Source organism: Lactuca serriola, chromosome 4 (genome assembly GCF_051521515.1).
Source record: "Lactuca serriola cultivar US96UC23 chromosome 4, Lser_US96UC23_V15, whole genome shotgun sequence".
NCBI lineage: Eukaryota > Viridiplantae > Streptophyta > Magnoliopsida > Asterales > Asteraceae > Lactuca > Lactuca serriola.
Window position 1 is genome coordinate 144,476,776 of NC_136411.1, and position 25,402 is coordinate 144,502,177.

At 38.4% G+C, this 25,402-nt stretch overlaps 2 protein-coding genes and 1 long non-coding RNA gene across 3 annotated transcripts; 2 read left to right on the forward strand and 1 right to left on the reverse strand.

Annotated features, from left to right (window-relative positions):
* The first annotated feature begins 374 nt into the window (after positions 1-374).
* On the forward strand, positions 375-4,208 carry LOC145102660 (serine carboxypeptidase-like 45). The gene is made up of 10 exons (XM_079040115.1): positions 375-1,094; positions 1,214-1,315; positions 1,427-1,525; positions 1,796-1,888; positions 2,014-2,093; positions 2,396-2,677; positions 2,789-2,913; positions 3,016-3,108; positions 3,679-3,796; positions 3,890-4,208. The coding sequence occupies exons 1-10, from the start codon at positions 851-853 to the stop codon at positions 4,037-4,039; spliced, it is 1,386 nt and encodes a 461-aa protein (XP_078896241.1). The 5' UTR covers positions 375-850; the 3' UTR covers positions 4,040-4,208.
* Positions 4,209-11,597: 7,389 nt separating this feature from the next.
* On the forward strand, positions 11,598-13,161 carry LOC145102662 (uncharacterized). The gene is made up of 2 exons (XR_013706219.1): positions 11,598-11,884; positions 11,955-13,161. It is a non-coding gene; the product is annotated as an uncharacterized LOC145102662 (long non-coding RNA).
* Positions 12,455-16,831, reverse strand: LOC145102661 (dual specificity protein phosphatase family protein). Its single transcript, XM_079040116.1, has 11 exons — positions 16,618-16,831; positions 16,371-16,454; positions 15,992-16,143; positions 15,647-15,851; positions 15,371-15,547; positions 15,119-15,279; positions 13,809-14,877; positions 13,582-13,728; positions 13,259-13,486; positions 13,004-13,161; positions 12,455-12,916 (listed from the first exon to the last, which is right to left on the reverse strand). The coding sequence occupies exons 1-11, from the start codon at positions 16,666-16,668 to the stop codon at positions 12,583-12,585; spliced, it is 2,766 nt and encodes a 921-aa protein (XP_078896242.1). The 5' UTR covers positions 16,669-16,831; the 3' UTR covers positions 12,455-12,582.
* Between the last annotated feature and the right edge of the window lie 8,571 nt (positions 16,832-25,402).

A 25,402-nucleotide genomic window follows, 5' to 3' on the forward strand; every position in this document is an offset into this window, starting at 1 on the left:
TTGATGTTGCTAAATTTATGAAACTTAGAGTCAAAGTGTGATTTTTAATATTACCAAAGGGACCATTTCTGTAATTTAGTCCTAACTTTTACTATATTTCTAAGAAGTAAAACAGTGAACTTGTGAAAGACTACAAATATGTGATTATTATCTTTCTTGGATGCATCAGAAATCACCATCATTATATATCTCTGTAATTTCTTTATCTGTTGGGAAAAGAAATAAGCCTGTAAAGCCACTTTTGGTGTGGAACATACCCTTGTTTGTTCTTAAGCCCTTTAACAAAAAAACAAATTCAATTGTATAGCTTGTCCCTTTTCTTTTCTTTCCAAGTTTCAACTGATTAAATCTGTATGTACTATGATAAGAAGCCAACAACGGAGGGACCAAAAGCAACTTTTCACAAAATTTCTGAAACAATTTTCCAGAAAATTTTAAAGCGTTCTCATCTCATATATTCAGACTACAGAGTAACTCATCACTCTCACTCTCTCTCTCTCTCTCTCTCTCTCTCTCTCTCTCTCTCTCTCTCTCTTTATTTCTTTTTTCACTTTCAAAATAAAACCAAGCCCTGAAGCCCATGCCCACATGCTCATAGACATAGACCCCAATTCACACACCCACCATTTTCAGGCCTGCAAATGTGTAAAAAAGCTTGCCCCTTACAATGATTATAAAAAACAAAGCATGCACACCAAGTTGTTTGTTTAAAAGAATTCCATAACTTCATGCTCTCCACTGACCATATATAACCACCCCCATCTTCATTATATTGTTAGTTTTTCATCTCATCTCATCTCACTGAAAAGTGTAAAGTGTAAATCTTGACTTCGATTCTTGAAAGAAACCCATGGCCATGACAATGGCTGTTTCGCTGATGGTTATGCTGTGTGCTTTCACGGTGGTTGTGGGCGAACCATCATTGTCGGAATCCGACAAGATTTTGAAATTGCCTGGACAACCACCTGTTGGGTTTCAACAATTTTCAGGTTATGTCACCTTGGATTCGAAAAGAAAAAGAGCCCTTTTTTACTACTTTGTTGAAGCTGAAGTTGATCCAGTTTCAAAACCACTGGTTCTGTGGTTGAATGGAGGTAAGAATTTGAATTCTGAAGTACCCATTTTCAAGAAAGATGAAGAAAAAGCTTAAAAGTTATGAAAAATTGAATTGAATCAATTTCCGTGAAGTTTTGATTAAGCAAACTTGTTGTAGGGCCTGGATGTTCATCACTGGGTGTTGGAGCATTCTCTGAAAATGGACCTTTTAGGCCAAATGGTCAGGGACTGGTTCGAAATGAGTATAGCTGGAACACAGGTACAGCAATTGCAATTATGATGAAAAAAGATGATACCCTTTTTAGTTTTAATTTCACATTTTCGATTAAAATTACATGGGTTAGTTTTAATTTTTTTGAAAAAATTACAGAGGCGAATATGTTGTACTTAGAGACCCCAGTTGGAGTAGGGTTTTCTTATGATTCATCGAATTCTTCTGGTTATGAAGTTGTCACTGATGCGATTACAGGTATTTCTGGTGATTTTACTTTCGGCAGAATTATTTGTTTACTTATGTTCTTTATGCCCTAAAAATAGCTTTGAGAAAAAGAAGTTACCCTTTTTTAGGAACCTCAAAAGGCCTTCTTTTTAATGTGTTATTCCTTCAAAAGAACCTTAAAAAAGTTGTTTTTCATGAGTTTTCATGTACTGTGAAAACGTAGGAAAATGGGTTCTTCTTCTTCTTCTTCTTCATTTTTCTTTCTCTAAATTTCTCTTTTCTTTTCTTAAAAATTTAAAGCTAGGGACAATCTTGTGTTCTTGCACAAATGGTTCTTGAAATTCCCTCAGTATCAACAGAGAGATTTGTTCATAACAGGAGAAAGTTATGCAGGTAATCTTTATATCTTTTTTTTTTTCGCACACGATTTTTTCATTAAATTTCTTGAATTCCCATGTAAAAAAATTTAAATTTTTTTTCTTTATATTTAATGCCTTTTTTGGGGGTACTGGTGCCAGGTCACTATATTCCGCAACTAGCTGAACTTATGGTTCAATTCAACAAAAACAAGAAGCTTTTCAATTTAAAAGGAATTGCTGTAAGTGTTACAAAGTAAAACCACAATTCTCATGTTTTCTGTTATATTCGAGACAAATCCGTGAAATACAAAAAGGGAAAAAAGAGTAATATTCCCAACATTCCAAAAAGATACAAGCTTTCGCTTTTTCAACTTTATAATTGTTAATCAATCTGAACTCGATTTTACAAAATTAATCATCCAAATCAATTGTGTTACACAAATTATAGCAAAGTTGCGATAAATTGATTATGCATCCAAAAAGTAGTAGATTTGACTTTTGAAAGTCAACTAAGCTCTAATGTGTTTGTCAAACAATGCAGCTAGGAAATCCAGTATTGGAGTATGCAACTGATTTGAATTCAAGAGCGGAATATTTCTGGTCTCATGGGCTTATATCAGATTCAACATACAAATTATTCACATCTGCATGCAATTATTCACGATATGTGAGTGAATACTACAGAGATTCAGTTTCACCCATATGCTCAAAAGTATATAGTCAAGTAAGCAGAGAAACCAGTCGATTTGTGGACAAATATGATGTTACTCTTGATGTCTGTATTCCATCAGTGCTCTCGCAATCCAAGATCATTAGCCCCCAGGTTCCAATTTCTTCATTAATCACACCATAAATGTAGTTTAATTTGGTTAATCATCAGTTTCTTCATGCCATTAATTACATAGATCATAATCATAATTATATTTAATTGCAGCAAGTAACTGAGAGAGTCGATGTTTGTGTGGAAGATGAAACTGTTAATTATCTCAACAGACGTGATGTTAGGAGAGCTTTACATGCACGTTTGGTTGGAGTCCGAAAATGGGAAGTTTGTAGCAAGTAAGTTCTTGATTTTTTATAAAGTATATATAAACGGATTATTAATTTATTAAATCTCGATCTAATATATTTATTTGTTTTTGGTTTAAATTTGGAAACCAGCATCTTAGATTATGAACTACTCAATATCGAGATACCTACCATCAATATTGTGGGATCACTCCTCAAAGAAGGAATTAGGGTTCTGGTTTATAGGTATACAAGATTTTTAATTTTTTTTGTCCTTGATTTTGGTTACTTAAATTAAGGGTTAAAATGCAAGAAAAGCAACCTACTACTTACATTGATTTGTTTAAAATTGCATCATACTTTTACATTGTACTTTGAAAAATCTACCAAATTATAACAATGTCACGTGAATTACAAATTAAGCAAAATTTGATGTTGTAATTGGGTAGATTTTGTATAGTATAATGCTATAATTGGGTAGATTTTCAAAGTACAATATAATGCTATATTTTGCATTTAACCCATTAATTAAATGTATAACTACATAAAAACTTGACTTCCAAGATTCAAAACTAGTACTTTCCATGATTTTAAGATAAAAAGTATATAATTTGACCTTCAAAGTCAAACGGAAGAAAAAGGGTATACCCCACCCACTAACCGGTCCCACAACCACCAGGGGAGGTACATCACCCTGTCCCCCTGAAACTCTGCAATGGATTCTCACCTCCTTACTGTCTGGACAAGTTAAAACAATAGTGTAAATTATACTGAGTGAATCTTTTATTGATTAAACGTATAATAAATATAATATAGTGGCGATCAAGATTCTGTAATTCCATTGATGGGGAGCCGGGCTTTAGTCCATCGACTCGCTACAGAAATGGGACTCGAAACAACCGTACCATATCGAGTTTGGTTCGAAGGGCAACAGGTAATGCTGAAACTGATTGTATTGCATGCATTAGAAGTTGTACATATACATTATGGAAGATTTGAATAATTGATGGTTTTGACTTAATTTCAGGTTGGAGGGTGGACTCAAGTGTACGGAAATATATTCTCATTTGCAACTGTAAGAGGTGCATCACATGAAGCGCCATTCTCACAGCCTGAAAGATCATTGGTGTTGTTTCGGTCATTTTTAAAAGGGAATCCTTTACCGGAATCGTTTTGACAGTTGATCATGCAAATAAAAGTATATTTTGGGTTTGATTGTAAGTAAATTTTGTTCATCAAAGTGGTAATCTGTAATTGAGTCAACTTTTTTTTTTTCTTTTCTTTTTGTGAATTTTTTGAGTTGAAAATGTTGTGGAAATTGAAAGAAAATTTGCACGTTGCTTGAATGTTATGTGGAGATTGAATTTTTTTGTCAATATGAAAACAATGATGGTCGGTTGGTGGTGGTAGACCCGACAGTTCATGGTGGTGCCGCTTCCCTTAAAGGTGGCTTAAATGATGGTGAGTAGGTGTTGAAGGTGATGCTGCTTCCGTTAACAATGGTGATCGAATTAATGGCTTTTCATGATTTTGCTGATGGTGTTGTGGCGGTGTTTCTTTTGCTACTTATGTGAGGGTGGTGGTGATGTTTCTGTTTAAAATGGCGAAGAATGATTAGAGAGAGAAAGTAACAGATTTTTTAGAGAGAGAGAGAGAACATATTTGTTTTTTTTTGGAACAGACCGATTTTATAAAAAAGTCACACCCTAACGCCGGACAGAGTGGGAGCGGGGAAGGATCGTGGGGAGGTTCCTGCCCGGCGGAACACCGCACCGTCGGTGCGGGGAAGGGTGGTGCGGGAATGGGTGAGGGAAACTTCTCCCGTGTTCTCTCTCCAGCTGTGATTGGGTGTTATTTTTTATTTTATTCTATTTCTTTTTTTTTTTAAATTCAACCGTTGAACAACGGTAAAAAAAAGAAATAATTTTTTTTTGGCTGCAACGGCTAAATGGATTTAAATTCATTTCTTTTTAACCTTTTTACACACCTATAAATACATAACTATTTACCATCAAACAAAATTCACACAAATCCTCTACTCTCTCTACTTTTTTCTCAAAAAAAAAATGAATCTCGACAATCAAACTCTGCCTTCCGATCGAAGGAAAAAACGTCATGGTTCGAGTATATAAACATCCCTTCTCGAAACATTTTTGCTATCGATTCATCACCACAAGGAGTTTATCGCCCCCAACTCGATGCTCCCATTCAATCCCTGCTACAATTCCAATACCAAAATGTTGAACAATATTACCCGATGCAAGTTCCAAATGTTTCGCCGCAAATGTTTTCAAATTTTGTTGTGTTTTCATATCAACATTCGCCAAATCAACCTCAACCTTAAACCCAAACTCAAACTCAAACTCAAACTCACCAACAACGCCAACTTGTTGACGATTTGGATGACTTGGAAGAAGAAGAGATGGTTCCCGAAACTCAACCCACACCACCCCCACAAAGACGTAAAGGGAAAACACAAGCGCGCGAGGGTGTCGCACAACCGGGAAGACAAAAGTCGACTGCATGGCTTCCACACGAAGAGCTAGTTTTGGTCAAATCTTGGGCTGACATTTCTGAAGATTCGATTCAAGGAAACGCATAACCGAGAGACCATTTTTGGTTTCACATTTTAAAACGGTTTCGAGAGGAGCAAGAAAAAGGTGACGAGTACCGTACGAAACATCAACTAAATTCGAAGTTTTGAGAAATAGCAAAGGGGGTTTCAATAATAAACAGGTTGTACAACAACCTAAAAACCCAACGGAAAAGTGGCCAAAGGGACGAACAAATACTTCAAGAAGCTTTGCAGTTTTACCTTGAAGAAGTCGGAAAACCATTCAAGTGGCACGATTGTTGGAAATTATTGGTTCGATGTCCTAGGTGGAAAAAATACGAGCAAGATTTTATTTTTGGAGTCCAACAATCAAAGAGAACGAAAACGGGCTCTAGTGGTTACACAACCTTCTCCGATACTCGGGTCGGTCTAGATTTAAATCAGGATGACGAACTCAAGCTAGAAGAAATTGTCCGCCCAATGGGTAGGGACAAAGCAAAGAGAAAGGAAAAATGGACTTCTTCGGGTGCATCTGATTTCTGCGTGGACATTGACGAAATGCAGAAAATATCATCGTCGTTTGATCGATATAATCTTAATTTCTCGATCTCGTGATGAAGAAGAGGGAAAAAATTATGAAAAAATATTTTCCGTTGGTCATTGTTGGTTTGTTTGATTTTTAGTTTGTGTTTTTTTTTTTAATTTTCTAGTTTTTAAAATTTTAGGTTTAATGTAAGTTTTATTTTAATTAATGAGATGTTTTTTATTTTTAATTAAATTTTATGTTTAGTATTAATTTAAAATTTATAAATCATAAAAAAAAACTTATTTAAAAAAAAAATATGAGGAAGGGCTTCCCATCCATTCCTTGGGTTTTAGATGAGGGAAAAGGGGGTATGACCCACAAAAATGAGGGAAGCTTCCCTCCCATACCCTCCGGTCTAAACGAAAGAAGATTAGGAGAAAGAGAAAACAACTTATATAATGTCAAAGGGGAAATAAACCCAAACTTTCCATTTACAATTACCAAAACCGCCCCTATGTTTCATCCAACTAAAAACTAAAGAAATCGTATTATTTGTCAGCTTTGAAGAATTCATTTGTAACTCGTTAAAGCAAACATCATTCATTGTCTTCCAAACACACCACAAGTAACCGTAGCAAATAGCGAGGAGGATCTTCCTCTTTTTAGGACAATTCCCCCATGTGGCCGCAAAGTTCAAAAAAAATCGGAAATGGAAATGAATATGAGGAGAGATACCACACCAATTTAAAATCCATACGAGAGTATCAATCACAATAGGACAACAAGAGAATGTGATCTTCCGTATCTACCTCATTGATACACATTAGGCAAGAAGAAGATGGAACTTTAATACCTCTTCTGGACAAAGTCGTCGCCGTGGGTATGCGCCCCAAACAAGCCTTTCAAATGAATCCAATACATTTAATAGGAACCAATTGCAGCCAAACAGTGGGATTGCTTACCGAAATGGTCAATTTTCTATCTATGAGGCCTCTAAGATCGCTCACAAGGAACTTGCCATCAGTCAACAACCTAGACTTCTGATCATCAGGACCATTAGACCGCACCACCTGGCTAACCATATTAATAATTAAATTCAACTCCAACATCTCTCGCGGAGTACTGAACTGCCTTTTCCAAGCCTACGAAAACTTGTCATCTGCCGACGTGTCAACTATAAAACAAGATTTATTCTTGTCAAGCACACATAAAGATGGGAAGTTTGTAGCCAGGCTTCCATTCCCTAACCAATCATCGAGCCAAAAAAGGGTGTGTGCTCAGTCCACCACCTCCCACCTGAAATTCAAAAATGTGAGAAAGATCGATATCAAGCCCGCTAAGAACAAATATGTTTCTAACGTTAGAAAACAGGTATCGATTTTCGAAGGAGCTACATTCTAAGTCGAGATAATTAATATTCAAACGAAACGCAAAGTTATAATTTACGACCCCAAGCTAAATGCTTATTCCAAATGTGGTCCTGCACTAGCTGAGCATTGTGTGGTAATTGCCTCGTGAGTCATAATTTGTTTTGAATGCCGAAATATGATTAATGAAAGGACCCTAGAAAAATTTCATAAAAAACATGGGCAGCATAAGAGGAATTGTTATTGAAAACAATATCATTCCTTGCTCGCCAAATTGACCAGATGATAGTTAAAGAAAATTGCATGAATTAGTTTTTTGCCCCAGGTCGAGTTCTCCATCTATTGTGTCTTAGCTAGTATGCCACATGTGTTTACAAATTGTTCATAACCCATTTCACACCAACAAAAAACTTTTTCCTAGATTTCACAGGCAAAAGAACATACCCAAACAAATGTTCTCTAGTTTCCTCCTCAACCCCACAATTTATACATAATGTTGAGTCGACCTTATGCCCCTTCTTGCTAATGCCATTATTTTAGGTATTTTTTTGGAACGGGCTGAATTTTATAAAAACACAAAATAGACCCTAGCGAGGAGCTAGAGGCCAATAAAAAGAATTACATTGGGATGTTTTGAATTGATGTAACGTCCTAAAAATCAGAGTAAAAATTTCAATTTTTCAAAACCAATCCAACGACCACAATAGTTACAAAACATTGTTTCCAAGAATAACGGTCATAATCATAGTACCTCAAAATCCAAAATCATAAAAACCAAGAGGATGTGCACGATCACGTTTTCACTTTTCCATGATTGTCTGAAGTACCTGAAACAATAAATTGAAAATGTAAGTCAACGCTTAGTGAGATCCCTCAAAGTACCACACACAACATATATAACATATACAATCATGCATGCTATCAATCAATCATTGGACTGGAATACCTTCAGGTCCACAACCATCGGGTTGGATTCCCCCGGTCTGTTGGTTCACGCACATAGTAGTAAAGCCTCAACCATACTATGTCGACATATGTAACAAATAAACATATATAAACAATCAACATGCAATAGGCAGATCTACATATCACTACCGCATATCACATCCTATATACTAGGATACAGATCACTACAGCATAACAACATTCTATATACAAAGATATTGATCTAACAGATCACTACAACATAACAACATTCTATATACAAAGATACAGATCTAACAGATCACTACAGCATAACAACATCCTGTATACCAGGGCACATAGCCTAGTGGGTCAACATTGGTGCATTCGACCCATAAGTATAGTGAGGAGAACTCACCTCTTAGTCTGAAAAGATAGTTGAACAGGACATTGCTCCGAATATAAGCTCTACCGGTCACCTATACATTGAAAATGACCAAACTCAACTACAATTCAAAATACCCAAAATACCCCTAATTCAAACTTGGTCGAAATCTGGTCAAATTCAAAAGTCAAAAAGTCAGCTGAGTTGACTCAGCTGAGTACGCCCAACGTACTCAGCTTGTACGCTTAGCGTACTCAAGGTCCAGGATTGAGGCTCCCATCGCGTATGCCTATGTACGCCGAATGTAAGTGTAACATTTCATTCTTCAGGTATGAATTTAAAAGCTTATTATTTATATTTTCAGGGCAACTCGACGAGTTGGAAGGCTCCAACTCGTCATGTAGAAATATATTATAAAACTTTATAATAAGTATTTTTATTTTTATGTGACCATTATGGTATGTTTGTGCATTACGTGAAACCTAATTTGGAAATGTCTTCACTTGAAAATACAATGTTGGATTGAAAACATATATAATCAACATAGTTGTGCATAGCACTTAGGATGGGTTGACTTAAGTGTTTTTTGGACACTTTTTGGGAATGATTTGTTTTTCAAATTTGTAACTATTGTTTGTCTTTGGACTATTATTCGTCTTCGTGATGATTAAGCTAAAAGATTTAGGGATGAAATTTGCTAACCCATTCCATGGAATCATGTGTGATGGACATATGTTACCTAAATGTTGATCTCCGTGATCTTGTTGCCTTCTAACAAGTTTTGGGTGTGATGCTACTACCCAATTTATGCCATTGGACCATCAGGATCCTAGAATGCAAGGTACTTTGTTTTAACGGTAGAGAACTTGGGTTGAAAATCTAAAAGCATGTGCATTGCCTATGAATCGGTTTTGTAATGATTTAAATGATGCTTCTTAACCGCAAATACCTTATACTTATAAACGGTTTTTTATTTTTTTGGAGTGTTAGGACTTAGGAATTGGATTATTGACGTTATCCAATTCTATTCCAAAGTCTAACTCCACGTTTACTCACTAAGCTCCCCAAGCCTAACGTTAAAATTTTGACACACACTCATGTTGAAAGATTTGTAAAGATTAGGTTGGATATTTAGAAGGCCACAAATCATGTAGTGGTTGTTCCTTGACTTTTGTCTTGATATTATATTGTACACCATCATTTTATAAATTTTCAAACTTGGATTGTTTAAATATAATTTGGGACCTAAATTCCATAATATTTCCTATAAATGGCTAAATGTTTTGAAAAGAAATCTTTATAACTTTTAACCCATACGAGGAGTGTTCCAAAATACATATGTGGGTGCAAGATAGTCACCATATTGTACAAGAAGTTCTCGTTATCAAATAAATTTATTGAAAACGAATGGATTTTTGGTTGGATTTCCTTGGATTTTGTTTGACTTTTCGAGAAAACATGGCATAATTACAAATATACCCCATGGGGAATTAAACGTAAATACTAGTCCCTACTCAGATAAAAAACGAGCCTCTTACATATAAAAATGGACTTCAACCGATACACTACATTTATTATTGTTATATATGTTGAACGTTCTTATATATAATAATTTCCAGCTTTTTGTTGGGGTAGATAGGAGAACAAGGTTTCTAAAAGCGATGAGAAATTGGATGTTCTTGAAGAATGTGTGGACACTTTTTAAATGTGATATTTCGACCTTATGTCTAGGCTACACAAAATCCAGATTATGTGGATAATCCTTCATGGAACGGTCTTGTATCAAGACAATTATATGAGGCCACGAGCAAAGGTTTATATAGAATTCAAATTCTTCTAATTATCAAAGATAAGTATCAACCATCATTAAATATTAATTATGTCCCATAAATAAGAGATGACACTTTCGAATATAACTATGGAAAGTATATTCCGTAAGGAGGTGAAATCCCCTTGACCCCCGCCATTCGGTCGGACCGTGATCAAACTCGTTTTATACAAATGTCCACTCTGCACCCCCTAACTTGTAATAGAATCAATAATTAAACTCCATTGGTAATCTGTAAATTTTGTTATGTTAAAATGACCTGGTAACATTAAAACTACCAACATTTTGGGGTGTTCCAAGTCGTTACCCTTTACGACCCCTCGACTCTTGTGGACCTTGTGCGAATGACTACCATACACATGCTCTAGTCCGACCTGATCAAGGCGATTGTGTCCATCTTCATATGAGAGATTAACGGGTTATATTATTGATAAATAATGAAATGGGGGTTACAAATCGCTTACAAGTCACATTTTAACAAAACATCCTTTATAAATAAGTGTGTGGCGGATGTCATAATGAATTGTTTAAGAAAATATGCCCTTACTAATCGTTTTATTTTGTGAACATGACCTCGAAGAGCTATTTTAAAATATGATTTGCTCCATTATACATAAATAATAAATTTTAGCAATAATCAAACATATTAAAAACATTTACTAAAAAGTCTGGTGAAAAAATAAAATACCATACATGATTAAGTCATTTTCAACAATATATATTTTTCAAATATTTTTATTATGCACTTTTTATCATTATAACTATAACTTTAATTTCTAATTTTCTAATACATTTTCATGTTATAATATGGTTCAAAATAATGGAAATCTTTCGTATGAACGTTTTAATTTAATAGAACAACTATTATTCCATTGTTAATAACAATGAATAAGTTATTTTTAACAATTTATATTTTTCATATCTAAACATCTTTCGTCTTAAAATGATTTTTCATTTTTAAAACGCCTTTCATATTATTTCACCTTTAATCACCTTTTGTCTTAAATGAGTTTCAATATTTTAAAACATTTTTCATCTTTAAATCATTGCTTGATAAAGGAATGCAATGCATGATAGGGACTTAACTGTCTAACCAATGTTATCTCAGCATATATCATCTTTCATCATCAATCTTAACATGGTGATTAAATACGGCATGTTTGTAAGCTAGCACAAAGCACATAAAGAAAACATAGGCACTATAACATGTCAAACTATGTAACATGTGAACAACAAAACACATGTACGACACAAGGGATACTTGTGAAGACATTCTAGAATATGTCAAAGCATCATCTTTCTTTTCTTTAGTTTGCATGTCCATATATTGAATAAATGCAATATATCTGCCTCCTATAGACAGGATGCATGTCCCGAGTAGCCCAACGAGTGTCTTGGGCATTCTACATAGTGTCATGTGTGTTATAGTATGATCGTGGAGATCCTAATGGAGATCATGGTAATTTGTTAGCACCAACAAACCATATGTGATCATCATGTGTGGATTAAAATAATTTCATGTGTTGTAGGATGGGAACAGTCAAAAGATTGACACAATCAATGGGAATTTCATTAGGAGGGATTTGGATGTCGGTATGACGTACAGTGGCGACATGCATGCTTGTAGTGGCCTGAAGTGTGGTTTGGAATGGCCCTCTCGTGTCATCAACCAAAGGAACTACAAACTCATTGGTAGTGACAAAGGTATTTTGGTCATACTGGTAACTTTTGAATAATATATCATTAAATGGTCATATTGGTAACTTTGTCAAACCATTTTATAATTTTTTAGGGAATATTTATGTAATTTTACAAAAATAGGGACCATTAGATAATTTTGTAGGGACCATTTATTTAAATTTTTTTCTCAAACATAGGGATCATTAGATAGTTTTCTCAAACATAAGATAATTCTATAAATGTTCCTGCAACCTAAAATAAAAACTACATGGAGCAAACATGTAATTTAAAAGAATAATAGAATGCATTTTAGATAAGTAGAACGAACTTCTAGACTATAAGGGTTGGATAACTTAAACTTACTAACCGTTTTACTTTTATTTAAAGTTTTTACATTCTACAGGTGTAGCTGCTGTATGTATGATTATAAAATAATTTTTACAAAATACAAATTTGGCATAAAGAAAATGTTGCAGTTCAATCGCTTGAATGAGATTGTCTTGGTGTTGAAATGTTGAGTGCCTCCAAAACCTTTTGAATCTCCATGCTCATGGCACTGTCTACACTCCCTGATGACAATTTCTTATGCGATTTCTGCAAATGAAGCTTCAGTGAGCTGCTGCTCAACCCCGCGTTCTTCCCACATATCGGACACACCTTCATTGACGGCTTCTTCTGTTGCCATTCCATTGAAACCTTCCCGTGCACCTTCCTCTCCACCTCCACAAGTACACGGGCAAATCCGTCATTTGGCTGTGCTCTCCTGTGAACCCTTCTTAGCTTGTTCCATGCCCTCGACAAAGTCAGCTTCCTTCACAACAAAATCAACACATAATTTTCAATTACCCCGGCCTTGTGTTTATAATAACTATGTGTAAAGACAGACTCTTTCACTTACTTCCTCATCATTAAGTATGCAAGAACAACTGTGGCACTCCTGCTTCTCCCTTCAAAGCAATGAACAAGAACCTTCCCGCCTTTTTCTTCAACAGCTTCAATAAATTCATGAGCTTCTTCAAAGATCTGACTGATGTCTGCTTCTTCTTCATCACCTATCTGTTCATGTTCATCAATCATCATCACAAACACCCCCCCTTCTTTTTTTTTTTTTTTTAAAAAAAAAGAAAGGAAAGATTAATAATTAATCACTTACAGAAAAGTTTTGATACTCAAACAAATCTGCCCGTTGAGATTCAGCCTGGCCGATTTCATTAGAACACAAGCACAATATATGTGTAATCCCTAAATGTTGCAGTGTATAAACAGATCTTGCAGCTAATGCCCCTCCAATGAATAGGCTATTTGTGATCAGTGAAGGTTTTTCTGTGTTTCCAGCATCAGATATTAATGATATCCTCTCAAGGATATGCTCAAGCCTGAGCTGTAAGTTGCACAAACAAACAAACACAAAGTTAATAATAATAATAATAATAATTCAGATGCTTCTTGTTAATATGGAGATAGTGATATTTTTACCTTCAATTCATAAGCATCAACAACAGAATTACTCTCACTGCCCTCGAAAAACCCTGAAGTGAAGTTATTCTCTTGGCAGAGCTTTACTGCTTCATTTTTAAGTAATTCGTTCCATTGTTCTAATTCTTTGTTTAGTTCAGCATCAACCTGAGGAAGATCAATATTTTTTAAAATCTAGAAAACTTATCCAGGTAAGAAACACGAAATGAAGAGTAAAACAAAGTAACCTTAGCATATTTATGAAAATCGCGTAGCTTTGAGGTAATACGCATGCTACGAAGAGGTTCAGAACCACTCCCTTTATTACTAGACTTTCCATGTGAAATTGGGGAAATGGAGTCAAAATTCTCTTTGCAACCTGAAGATGATGCCCCCTTTGAAGAAGCTGTTTTCTGAATTTCTGTATCATTACAACCCTCCTGTGTATCACCCTGTACTTTACCTTGTGGTGAAACACAGTGTGATGGAGATTCAAGAATCATCAGATCCTCTTTATCAAAATCACCACCCGAAGATTTATCAATAATGTTCATGAAACTCCTTAAAAGACTATCCAACTTCTGGTGAAGTGTGAGAAGAAATATATGAAAACTCTGCAAGTTCATGAGGGCTGCACGAAACCCACTTCTGAATTCATGAACAACCGAAATCATGTCTTTGAAGGGCGAATTGTCCGGAGGAGTTTCCATGGCTTCTTGAGGGACTCCTAGTTTCCCACTTGTTATTTCATATAAAAGATGTGATGCGTATTCAGGGCTGTTGATCAAAAGTTCAACAAGTTTCGGGTAGTTTTCTTGATCACCTGCACGTTTTCCGGCGGGTGGCCGGCGAGGGACGCCGGAATCAATGGCTACAATGTCAAAATCACCGATTATTGGATCGATTGTAATTTGTCTTTTTAGGGTTTTTTCAGAAGAGATTGGAGATCCTATAGCATCAGAAAGATCAGAGCTTTTTGATGATGATAACTCCGACCCATCCACACTCATTCGGCTATCTACTGAGGTTGACCTTCTTTCTTTCTGTAATGCCCGAATTACCCTTGGTCTGTATCTTTTGATAGCAGAATCAAAGGCTTCTTCTAACGCGTCCCTATTTGCAGTTGCCATTTTGTCAGCTAAAAGTAAATTTGCAGAATTGCCCCTCCAACGAAGGTAACGACATGGAAGTCTGTCTTCATTTCTGATAACAAGATCCAACATTAAAATTCTCCCAAGGGCAGCTGCTGTCTTTTCTGCAGCTTCTTGGGTTTTAAATGCACTTGAGCTTTCCAATAGAGGACATCCATGCACATAACTGTATAAAAGGGTAAATCGTTATGTCTTCTAAGGTTTATTTACAAGAATTTTTAAGGGCATGTTGCTAGAAATAGCAACGTACTTTACTCATTTTAACAATATAGACAATGTACTTTACTTTATACTACGGGTAAAAAGTAAAGTACATTTGACCATATTGATAGATAGGGGAAAGTATGTTGCTATTCTCTGCAAGTTTCCCAATTTGCAATTATAAAGTGAGTGAAGTGTAGTAGTACTTCATGAGATAAAGGCATCGGCTGAGTTCAAGAGCTTCTAGAAGTTCCGAGCACGTGACTTCACCAACTTCATCTCCATCAGAAACTGCTGCTTCTTTTGCTTTTTCTGCAGCTTCTTTGATCTTTAACCATTCAGTACTACAATTGTGAATGACTCTAGCCTGAAAAAGTTCAAATGTTGTAAGAGGTTGATTGAAAAGATTATGAAAATGATGAATCCGAGAGAAAGAGAGAGTAAGAAAGTGTAATAACTTGTGGAGTTCTGACACCTAGCCATCTTGCAAATTCATAGCCAAGGCGTTCTGATTGTGTAGCCATTCTAGAAGAAGCTATTTTTATTACAGCTGCTGCTTCCTTGGGGAGAAACTCACGACTTTCATTGTTGTTGAATAGTGCAAAGAATACAACTCCACCAGAATTCACTGTCACCTATATTCAATACAAACACAAACACAAACACAAACCCTAATTTGTAAGTTTTCAAGAAAGAAGATGGAAGGGGAAAATTAAACTCCTGAATTCACATACCTCTAATGCTTTACTCATTTCATCCTCTGAATGCTCATTGCTACTACTATGTTCAGTGTGATGAAGTGAAGAAAGCATGTCCCAAGAGAAGGAGCTTGGATCAATGTTCAACATAGCAGCCTTACCAAGTCTTTCCCACAAACTGATTTCTGCAACTTGCTCAAAAAGAGGAGAATTTTTTGATTCCAAGCTTAAATCTCCTGCACTGAACAGTAATGACCACAATTACAGATTAAGCTATCAAAGATTCCAATTATCCCAATCTGTATGATTGGTTCATTTTGAATTACAAATGATAAATTATCTATCAATTAATCAAAGAAATTTTATAAAATGGAAGATCACCTCAAGAGCATATTATCAAGTTTTTGAGGGCGATGAGGACGATGAGGGAAGCCAGAGGACTTATACTTGCCACTACGCTTCCGTACTAACTCCAACCATTGAGTAAATCGAAAAGCAGGGCCTGCTGCAATATCACCTAACATGTACAATACCTGCAACAACCAAGAGCATTCATCTCTATAACTAATCAACATAATATTCCCTCCATCCAGACCCCTTTCCATAATTCATGAAGATTGGAGATACACATGAATGAGTTGCAGCCTTGAGGGAATTGATTCATGACTCGTTTTAGAAAAACAATAATGATAGTCTCAGAAAGTGGACTACAACAGTGAAATGGAGATAAAAATAGATGAAAGGAAGCAGGGGAACGAACACGAGAGGTGACGGTTAGGGGCAGAGGGGCGTCAGTGTCGTCAGATCCGAGATCATACTCCTTATACTTTTCTTCTTCTTCTTTCTGCATATTCATGCATATACATACATAAATTAGACGATAAATTAAGGACACGGAGCAATGTAGAACCCTAGATCCGACGTAATAACGTACAGGTGTGTATTTGAATTGAAAATGAAAAGGTAATTCGGAAAAACTTTGGAAATGATGAAGAGAAGTTGGTTACCTGAAGAGAGAGAGCGTAAAGGTCATCTTTGGTTTCATTGGCCGCCATCATTTGAATTGGATAAAGCTGTTTGCGACCTTTTTATGTTTTTTTTTTCTATTGTTTCCCGCTTTTTCGGGATCTACGGAAAGAGATACAGGAAGGCCGGAAACGGTTGCAATCGGTTTTTAACCGTCCAGCACACGGCGGTGGAGGGTGGCAATAATGCAATATATACTCTCCTTCAGGGTTGATAACAGAAAACGCCCCAATGTTTGGTAAATTGTCGTAAAGTCCCCCCCAACCATCTCTTTTGAACAGATTGGCTATGAAACTGTCAACTAACGACCCTTTTGACTTTTGAGTAGAGATGGCAACCGGGTGGGGAAACACAGGGACCTAATCCCCTTCTCTAAATCTTCATTCCAATCCCCATTTCCATTGAGAAATATAAATAAACTTCCATCCTCACCCCCAACGGGGACTAGGGATCCCCAACGGGTAACAGAGATTTTTTTTTCTCTTTTAACATGCAAACTTTTACGTAAGAAAAAACTCTATATTTCAATTTTATCCGCATAAGTTTAAAGATTTTATAAAATATATAAGTACCCATAAATTGCATAAAAAATATAAATAAATTTTCTAGCAAATTTAAATACATACATGAAAAATCAAATAGAAAAAAATTATCAGATTGATATTTAAGGTAAAATAGATCAACCAAAAAGAAAAAATATATATATACACGAGTTTAAATTAGATAAAAAAAACAAAAAGTATAATTTCAACCAAGTAATTACTAATGAGTTAGGTTACTTAGATCAAATTTTATGTATTATAAACTATACTATAAATATATGTTCTGTATTATTTTCATATATTAATATATGTCGGGGGCGGGTCCAGGGTTGGGGATTAAGGGTATCTCCATCCCCATCCCCATCCCCACTTTTTTTATTCGGGTATTCCCCATCCCCGTCCCCATCCCCATCCCCGGTCAACCTGGGGATTCCCTAGTCAAAACGGGTGTGCGTTTCAGGTTCTGCATTGGGTATGAGGCTTTTTGCATCCCTACTTTTGAGATCCATCTAAAAAAACTTCAAAAATTATAAGGTCGTCGCGAATACGAGGCACGAGGCCTGTTTGTGGCGAGGTGGCATGGCTACTACGACTATGCACACGATCCCCATCTCCACGACCTTGACTTATGGTGCATGACATGACACAGGATGCAACGGACGAATGACTGAATGAGAATGTAATCTCTCTCTCTTCTTTGTTGGGAGTACACTCGCACAGTAGTGGTGTTGTTTGCTGACTCGGAAGCTTTCCATTCTTCTTGGTCGTAGGTAGTATACCGAAAGACTTAAGACATATTTTGGATGTGAAAAAACTTTATAGGACATTATGTGAAAAAACTTTATTGGGCTACAGAATAGATCGACTCATGTATAAGACATTTTTTATGGGGAAATCTCCATTAAAGTCCTAATATTTTAGGTCAATTTATGGTTTAGTCCTAAATTAAATTTTGTTTACAAAAAAGGACAGAATACTGGCAAAAACTTCGGAATAACCCTCGGTGGCCGGTTTCGCAGATTTAGCCGGTATTCTGGCTTTTTTCGTTAATTCGTCAAAATATTGGGACTTTTTCGTTAATTTAGCTAAAACGAATTCAACTTTCCTCTGCTGTCGATGCATGTTTGAATCAAGATCTAGTTGAAGAGAATAAATGTACCAATGGTGGTATAGGGCTGAGGATGTATCGCCAACGAAAAATAGCAGAAGATGGTGGTGGTCCGGCGATCGTAAGGAGCATTGACCGCAAGTGATGGCATTGGAGTTGGGCGCTGATTATTAGTGGTGATAGTCGATCAACAGAATGCGTGAGAGGCGGTGGTGAGATTTTGGGAGAGACGTTATTAAGAGAATTATATTTATTCACACTTTAATTTTAGAAGTAAGTTTTACTTATACCAAATTTAGCTCATGTATATAGGATTCTATGGAGAAAGGTATATAGTATTTGTTAGCACCATTTTAATCTTAATCATTTATAAAATAATCCTAAGGTTATAAAGATCTCTCTCTCTCTATATATATATATATATATATATATATATATATATATATATATACACACACACACACACACACATATATATATATATATATATATATATATTGTAACACCCCGAGATTCAGGTGCATTTCTTTCATCCTTGTTCTTTATTGAATTGTCATGCTTGAGTGGAGGATGTGTAGCAAGTGAGTACGCTGGGCGTACCAGAGGGGTACGTTGCGCGTACTCACGCGCTTAATTTGGACGCGGAGTCACCAAGGTACGCTGGGCGTACCTAGAGTTACGCTGGGCGTACCCGGCCCAGGTGCAAAAACCCTAATCCTCCTTGTGCACTATTTAAAGGGTGTTATGGCTCATTCCTTAGCCTCCATATCAGTGAGTGAAACCCTAAAAGAGATCCCTATCGTTCTTAGTGTGTGAGAGTGTTGATTTGAGCTTGTTGGTGCTTTAGTGGCTTGGTGAAGAAGGAGGAAAGGAGATCTTGGAGGCTAAAGCTTGAGGTGCCATTTTGGATCTGAGATCTACAGAGGAAAGAGCTACTCTTGGAGGTATAAAGTTCAAAACTTTCCTCTTCTTTTGGTTGTTGTTGTATGTGTCCTTTTTAGGGCTAAAAACCCCAAAGGTGGAGACTTTATGAGTGTAAAGTGCTCCATGGTCCGAGATCTGTCCCTTTTCAGTGTTATTAGTGATGTAGAGCCATAAAGTTCCCATCTTGGATGTTACTTTGGAGTCATGCATGTGTTTTAAGCATTCTAGAGTTGAAGGATGGATCATTTTGGGAGTTACTGACTTGTTCAGCCATGCAAATGCTTAAAGTCATAAACTTTATGGATTAAGGGGCTTAGAAGGGGTCAGATCTAAAATATGGACGTAGGTCTTAACTGTTTAAGACCTCAAGAGCAAAAGGGCTGAAGCAGGGGAGTACGCCGGGCGTAATTCCTAGTACGCGCCGCGTACTGGGTGGCGCTCCCCGATTATGTGGTGCAGCCGGGTACGCCCAGCGTACACATCTGGTACGCGCAGCGTAACCCGGAGAGTTGACTTTTGGTTGACTTTTAGGGTATGGTCTATTGTGGGGCCTTTGAGCTATGAGAGGGGTAAAATGGTCTTTTACCCTTTTGAGAGTGTCATAAGAGAGCATAGTCTAGCCTTTGAGAGTTATATTAAATAGTGTGTTATTTTCATATGATTAGGCGGAGGCTAGGCCAGCGTTTACCGAGTCAGAGATTTACCGAGATACCCGAGGTGAGTCTTCTCACTATACTTTACCTAGTGTGGTAACAGAGTTAAGAGACAGAGTATTATAGAGTTATATGCCAGTGTGATTGCATGTTATTATGTGTTGTGATTTATTGTGATATGTGATATGCATGATTCAGAGTTACAGAGTTGGGACTTTCGGGTCCCTAGAGTTAGTGCCAGAGGGCCCACAGAGAGTTGGGGCTGGAGGACTGAAACACATTGACCAGAGGGTCAACAGAGTTACAGCCTCGAGTGGCTATTATGTGATTATTGTGGTATTTTGGGGAACTCACTAAGCTTATGCTTACAGTGTTCAGTGTTATGTGTTTCAGGTACCAGTGATGACCGCGGGAAGGCGCCGGCTTGATTCGTACACACATATGGGATTGGATGTATTTTGATCTTGGGAGACATTTGTGAATTAAAAACATGATGTTATGAGACTTTATGAATGAATGGTTTTATTTAAAATGTGTTTTCAAATGTGAATTTTTTTTTAAATTTTTACGGTGTTACAAGTTGGTATCAGAGCCTAGGTTTGAGGGATTCGGGTGCACCTTCGGGCGTATCTGAACTCAAACCGAGGATTTGAGAAAAAATTTATAAAACAAGTTTTCAAAAGAAGAACTTGCGAGACAAACAGAGCAGAGTCGTGTGTACGAACAGCCAGCGCCCGAACGGTGATTTCCCAAAATACCATTATTATAAGTGTTATGAGATATGATGTGCTATGTTATATGATGAGCTATGATATGCATGCTAGAGTAGACTAGGTATTCTTATTAGGACTAGAGTGGCCTGATATGTGATGCCTGAGTCTAGGAGTCTTGCTGCTATGAATACTTCAGAGTGGTTAGGTAGCAGCAAGGAGATTGTGAGAGATCTGTTTGCGAGTATCATATGATTAGAGAGAGTAGAGTGCTTGGGACTTGGGAATTTGAGAGGAGGACTTGGGGTGGATGCTGATGCGGTGTGGACGGTAGTATTGGGCCCGTACTACTGAAGACACCGGGTCAGTGCACAGTCCAAGTAAGAATCTTTGGAGTACCAAGGAACAAGTAGGATGGAGTACTCGAGTGTGAGTATACTCGAGCGAGCCCCATATATTATTCTTATGTTGTATTTTAGAGAGAGAGATCATGGTTGGGACTCGCCAAGCATCAGGGACCAGTGATACGAGGGATGACGAGATCCGTAGGATCATCCAGGAGGAAGTGGCTGCGGCCATCAGGGCAGAGATACCAGAGATGTTCGGGTCTATCAAGACCACGTTGATAGAGACATTTGATGAGAAGTACGCTGCTCTTTCTGAGGCTGATGTTGCTGCAGCCACTACAGCTATAGCTGCGACGAGGCCGTAGGGTGGTGATGCGTTGCTGTTCCGAGAGTTCAGCAACACAAAACCATCGGAGTTTGACGGGACCCAGGACGCGATTACGGCGATGAGATGGATTTCAGACATAGAGGGGTGTTTCTTTACTTGCTCATCTCCTGAGCATTTGAGAGTCTGGTTCGCGCTGAACCAGCTTCGCTTGGGAGCGAAGGACTGGTGGAAATTTGTGACGGCGAACTAAGCCAGCTGAGCTTGCAGCAGTGACCTGGGAGAGGTTCACTGCTATGTTCCGACATGAGTACGTTCCCCAGGTGGAGAGGGAGCGTTTGGCTTAGGAGTTTCTAACCCTCAAGCAAGGTACTGAGTCTGTTACGGTGATCACGAGGATGTTTCATGAGCGGGCGATGTTCTGCCCAGAGCACGTGTCCTCCAAGCAGGCACGTATGAGTCGATATTTGAGCATTCTGAGGAGGGACATACGTGAGTTCATGGCGAACTCGACGTACCGGACATTTGCCGAGCTTCAGGAAAATGCCCGGAAGAGGGAGATATAGCTGGAGACTCAGGCTAGGGAGGAGGCTGAGTCTCAGGGGAGGGATCGGCGACCGGTGCAGTCTCAGTCGGTAGCCAAGCGGGCCAATCCCACCGATTCGAGATCAGGGAGTCAGAGGGGCCGCACTTGTGGCTAGTGCGGCAAGAGCCACGACGGAGTGTGCAGAGCAGGGTCTTGCTACAAATGTGGCAAGGAGGGGCATATGGCCAAGGACTTCCCCAAGGGGTTTGCAGTATGTTTTCACTGCAACCAGACTGGACACCGGAAGGCAGAGTGTCCGCAGTTGCGGGGATCAGCACAGGGATCACCTCATGGATCTGCCCCTGCCGCCATCAGAGCTACCGAGAGTCGGCCAGTGAAGGCCGAGGCGCCGAGAGCACGAGGGAGAGCCTTTCAGTTGACCGCGGAGGAGGTCCGCGCAACGCCCAATGTCGTGGCTGGTATGTATTCTTTTGTGTATTTATTTTGATGTTGAGATATTGTGCTTATATTATGTTATGCGTAGGTACTTTTCTTATGAATTATGTACCTGCCTTGGTGTTATTTGACTTGGGTGCGAGTCGGTCTTTTGTATTGATATGTGTATTTTTATATATATTTTTATGCACTTTATCTTAATATTTTGGCCTTATTTATTCTATTTTAGAACTAAAAAGTACTCATAATACTTTGAATTATGTTTTGCAGCTATTTGTTGTCAATAAAGCACAAAAGAAAAGACTGAAGCGGAAACCGGGTTTAGAAGCTAAAAGAAAGAAAAGAATGCTGAGGTAGCGAGTACGCCCCGCGTAATGAAATGGTACGCGCCGCGTACACCCTTGCCTCGGATAGACTTGATCGCGTGATTATCTTGAGTACGCGCTGCGTAATCCTAAGTACGCCCAGCGTACTTAGGTCGGCCACAAAGACTATAAATGTCGATTTTTAGCTAACCAGGAAGGGGGATTCGACTTCTAACCTAATTTAGTCGACAATTAACTTCTGTTAAGCCGTTTTGAGGGTCTAGAAGGCGGCCGGAAGGCCGTTAAGCTAACGGGAGCGGAGATCGGAAGGATTGGAGAGCAGATACATGTCGGTTATCATATGGATTGCTGACGTGACCATGTTTAGCATTCCATTGTGGTACTTTTCTGTATTTAGTTTCTGATTTGGGTGTAAAAAACCTTTTACTTTGTGTTTATGATTGAATGAAGCTTTGATTATTAGACTAATTGCTATATTAAATAGTTTATTTGTGTTTAATTTATCTTGCCAAGCTTGTTTAAAGATCCTCATGTGTTAATGATGATTATTTTCTGTTAATTGTTAAGTGAATTGAGTTGCTTGAACATCCGCTTGATTTGCTTGTCTCTTATGATTTTTGATGACCATCGAGATTATAAGACTAGAAATAACGAATGTGAAACTAGGATTAACTTGAGAATAGGAAAGTTAATGTGTGAGCCTTGTTTGATGACCATCAACAAGAGGTTAATTAAATGTCTACATTGATTAACTATATTTACAAGTCTTGCTCGATACGAACTGAACACTAGGAAGCATGTTAGTTTAATCAACTGATCACTGTTTGAATTGACTTGTTTGCTAAAGGATTAGTTATAGTGAACATGAATCTAATCATTTTAGGAATCAGTGAACATTGAATAAATGAATTTGTGTATGCAATTGTCTATGTTTTTAAGGTGTAATTTGTTTAAACCAAAGTACCTGAAGAGATTTGCTTTCCTGTTAGTTTATCGAGAGTTGTTAATTAATTGTTAGTTTGAGATTTATTAAACAATTTCTTAATTCTTTTCGTGTGACCTGTAACCTATAATCAAATATATTAAATTAATCCACCGTTCCCTGTGATCGACACCCGACTTACCTAAGCTATACTGTAATCTGACTAGGTACACTGCCTATAAGTGCATAGATAGTCTAAGTTTGTTAGGTTATAAATATTAAAATTAGTGGGTACTTTTGTGCACATCAGTATCTTTGGCTTTTAGTCAGCATATCAGTGTTAGTCGTGAGGCGTTGAGTCGGCCTCTGAGAGTTTCCATAGCTGACGAGAGGGTGATATATGCTACAGAGGTGATCCGAGGGTGTGTATTCGAGATTTTCGGTGTTGAGTTCCCGATTGATTTGGTTCCTATTGCGATGGGTGATGTCTGTGTCATTGTGGGCATGGATTGGTTGAGCAGATTCGGTGCGGTTATCGACTGCGAGCGACAGCTGGTGACGATACGAGACCTTAGTGAGGGAGTTCTTACGGTGTACGGCGAGGGTACACGTTCCGGGTCAGCGTTTTGTTCGGCCGCTAGAGTGAGGCAGTGTCTACAGCAAGGCTATAAGGGTTTTGTGGCGTATGTGATGGATACGCGGGTTGATTCAGAGAGACCGAGGTCAGTTGAGGAGGTTCCGATAGTGCGTGAGTTCCTGGACGTATTTCCAGAGGAGTTGTCGGGTGTGCCTCCCGTGAGGCAAGTGGAGTTCAGTATCGATTTGGTTCCGGGGGCCGCGCCTATTGCCAAGGTGCCCTATCGTGTTGCACCTCCAGAGATGCAAGAGTTATCCTCGCAGCTTCAGGAGCTGTTAGGAAAGGGATTTATTCGGCCGAGCAGCTCGCCGTGGGGGGCGCCTATCCTTTTTGTCAAGAAGAAGGATGGTTCACACCGGATGTGCATTGATTACCGGGAGTTGAACAAGCTGACGGTCAAGAACCGTTACCCGTTGCTGAGGATTGATGATTTGTTCGATCAGTTGCAGGGAGCATCTTGGTACTCCAAGATCGATTTGAGTTCGGGGTATCATCAGGTAAGGGTGCGAGATGAGGATATTCAGAAGACAGGATTCAGGACTCGTTATGGGCATTATGAGTTTGTGGTGATGCCTTTCGGACTCACCAATGCCCCGGCAGTGTTCATGGATCTCATGAACAGAGTGTGCAGGCCGATGTTGGATCGGTCGGTGATCGTGTTCATCGACGATATTTTGGTGTATTTGAGATCCAGAGAGCAGCATGAGGAGCATTTGAGGGAGATCCTCGGAGTACTGAGATCGGAGAGGCTTTACGCCAAATTCTCCAAGTGTGATTTCTGGTTGCGAGAGGTCCAATTCCTAGGGCACCTCATTAACCAGAAGGGGATATTGGTCGACCCGGCCAAAGTGGAGGAAGTGATGAGTTGGGAGGTGCCGAGTTCACCGTCCGAGATCAGGAGTTTCTTGGGGTTGGCAGGCTGTTATCAGAGATTTATCAGGGATTTCTCCAAGATCGCCATGCCACTCACCAGGTTAACCCAGAAGGGTGTTGCTTTTTCATGGGGACCAGAGCAGCAGACCTCCTTTGAGACGCTTCGCCAGAGGCTATGTGAAGCCCCAGTGTTAGCCCTCCCAGAGGGGATGGAGGACTTTGTGGTGCATTGTGATGCGTCGATTTTGGGGTTGGGAGCGGTGCTGATGCAGAGAGGGCATGTGATAGCATACGCATCGAGGCAGCTGAAGCCTCATGAGACGACGTATCCCACCCACGATCTTGAGTTGGGGGCAGTGGTGTTCGCCCTCAAGATTTGGCGTCACTATCTGTATGGAGTTCGGTGTACGATATACA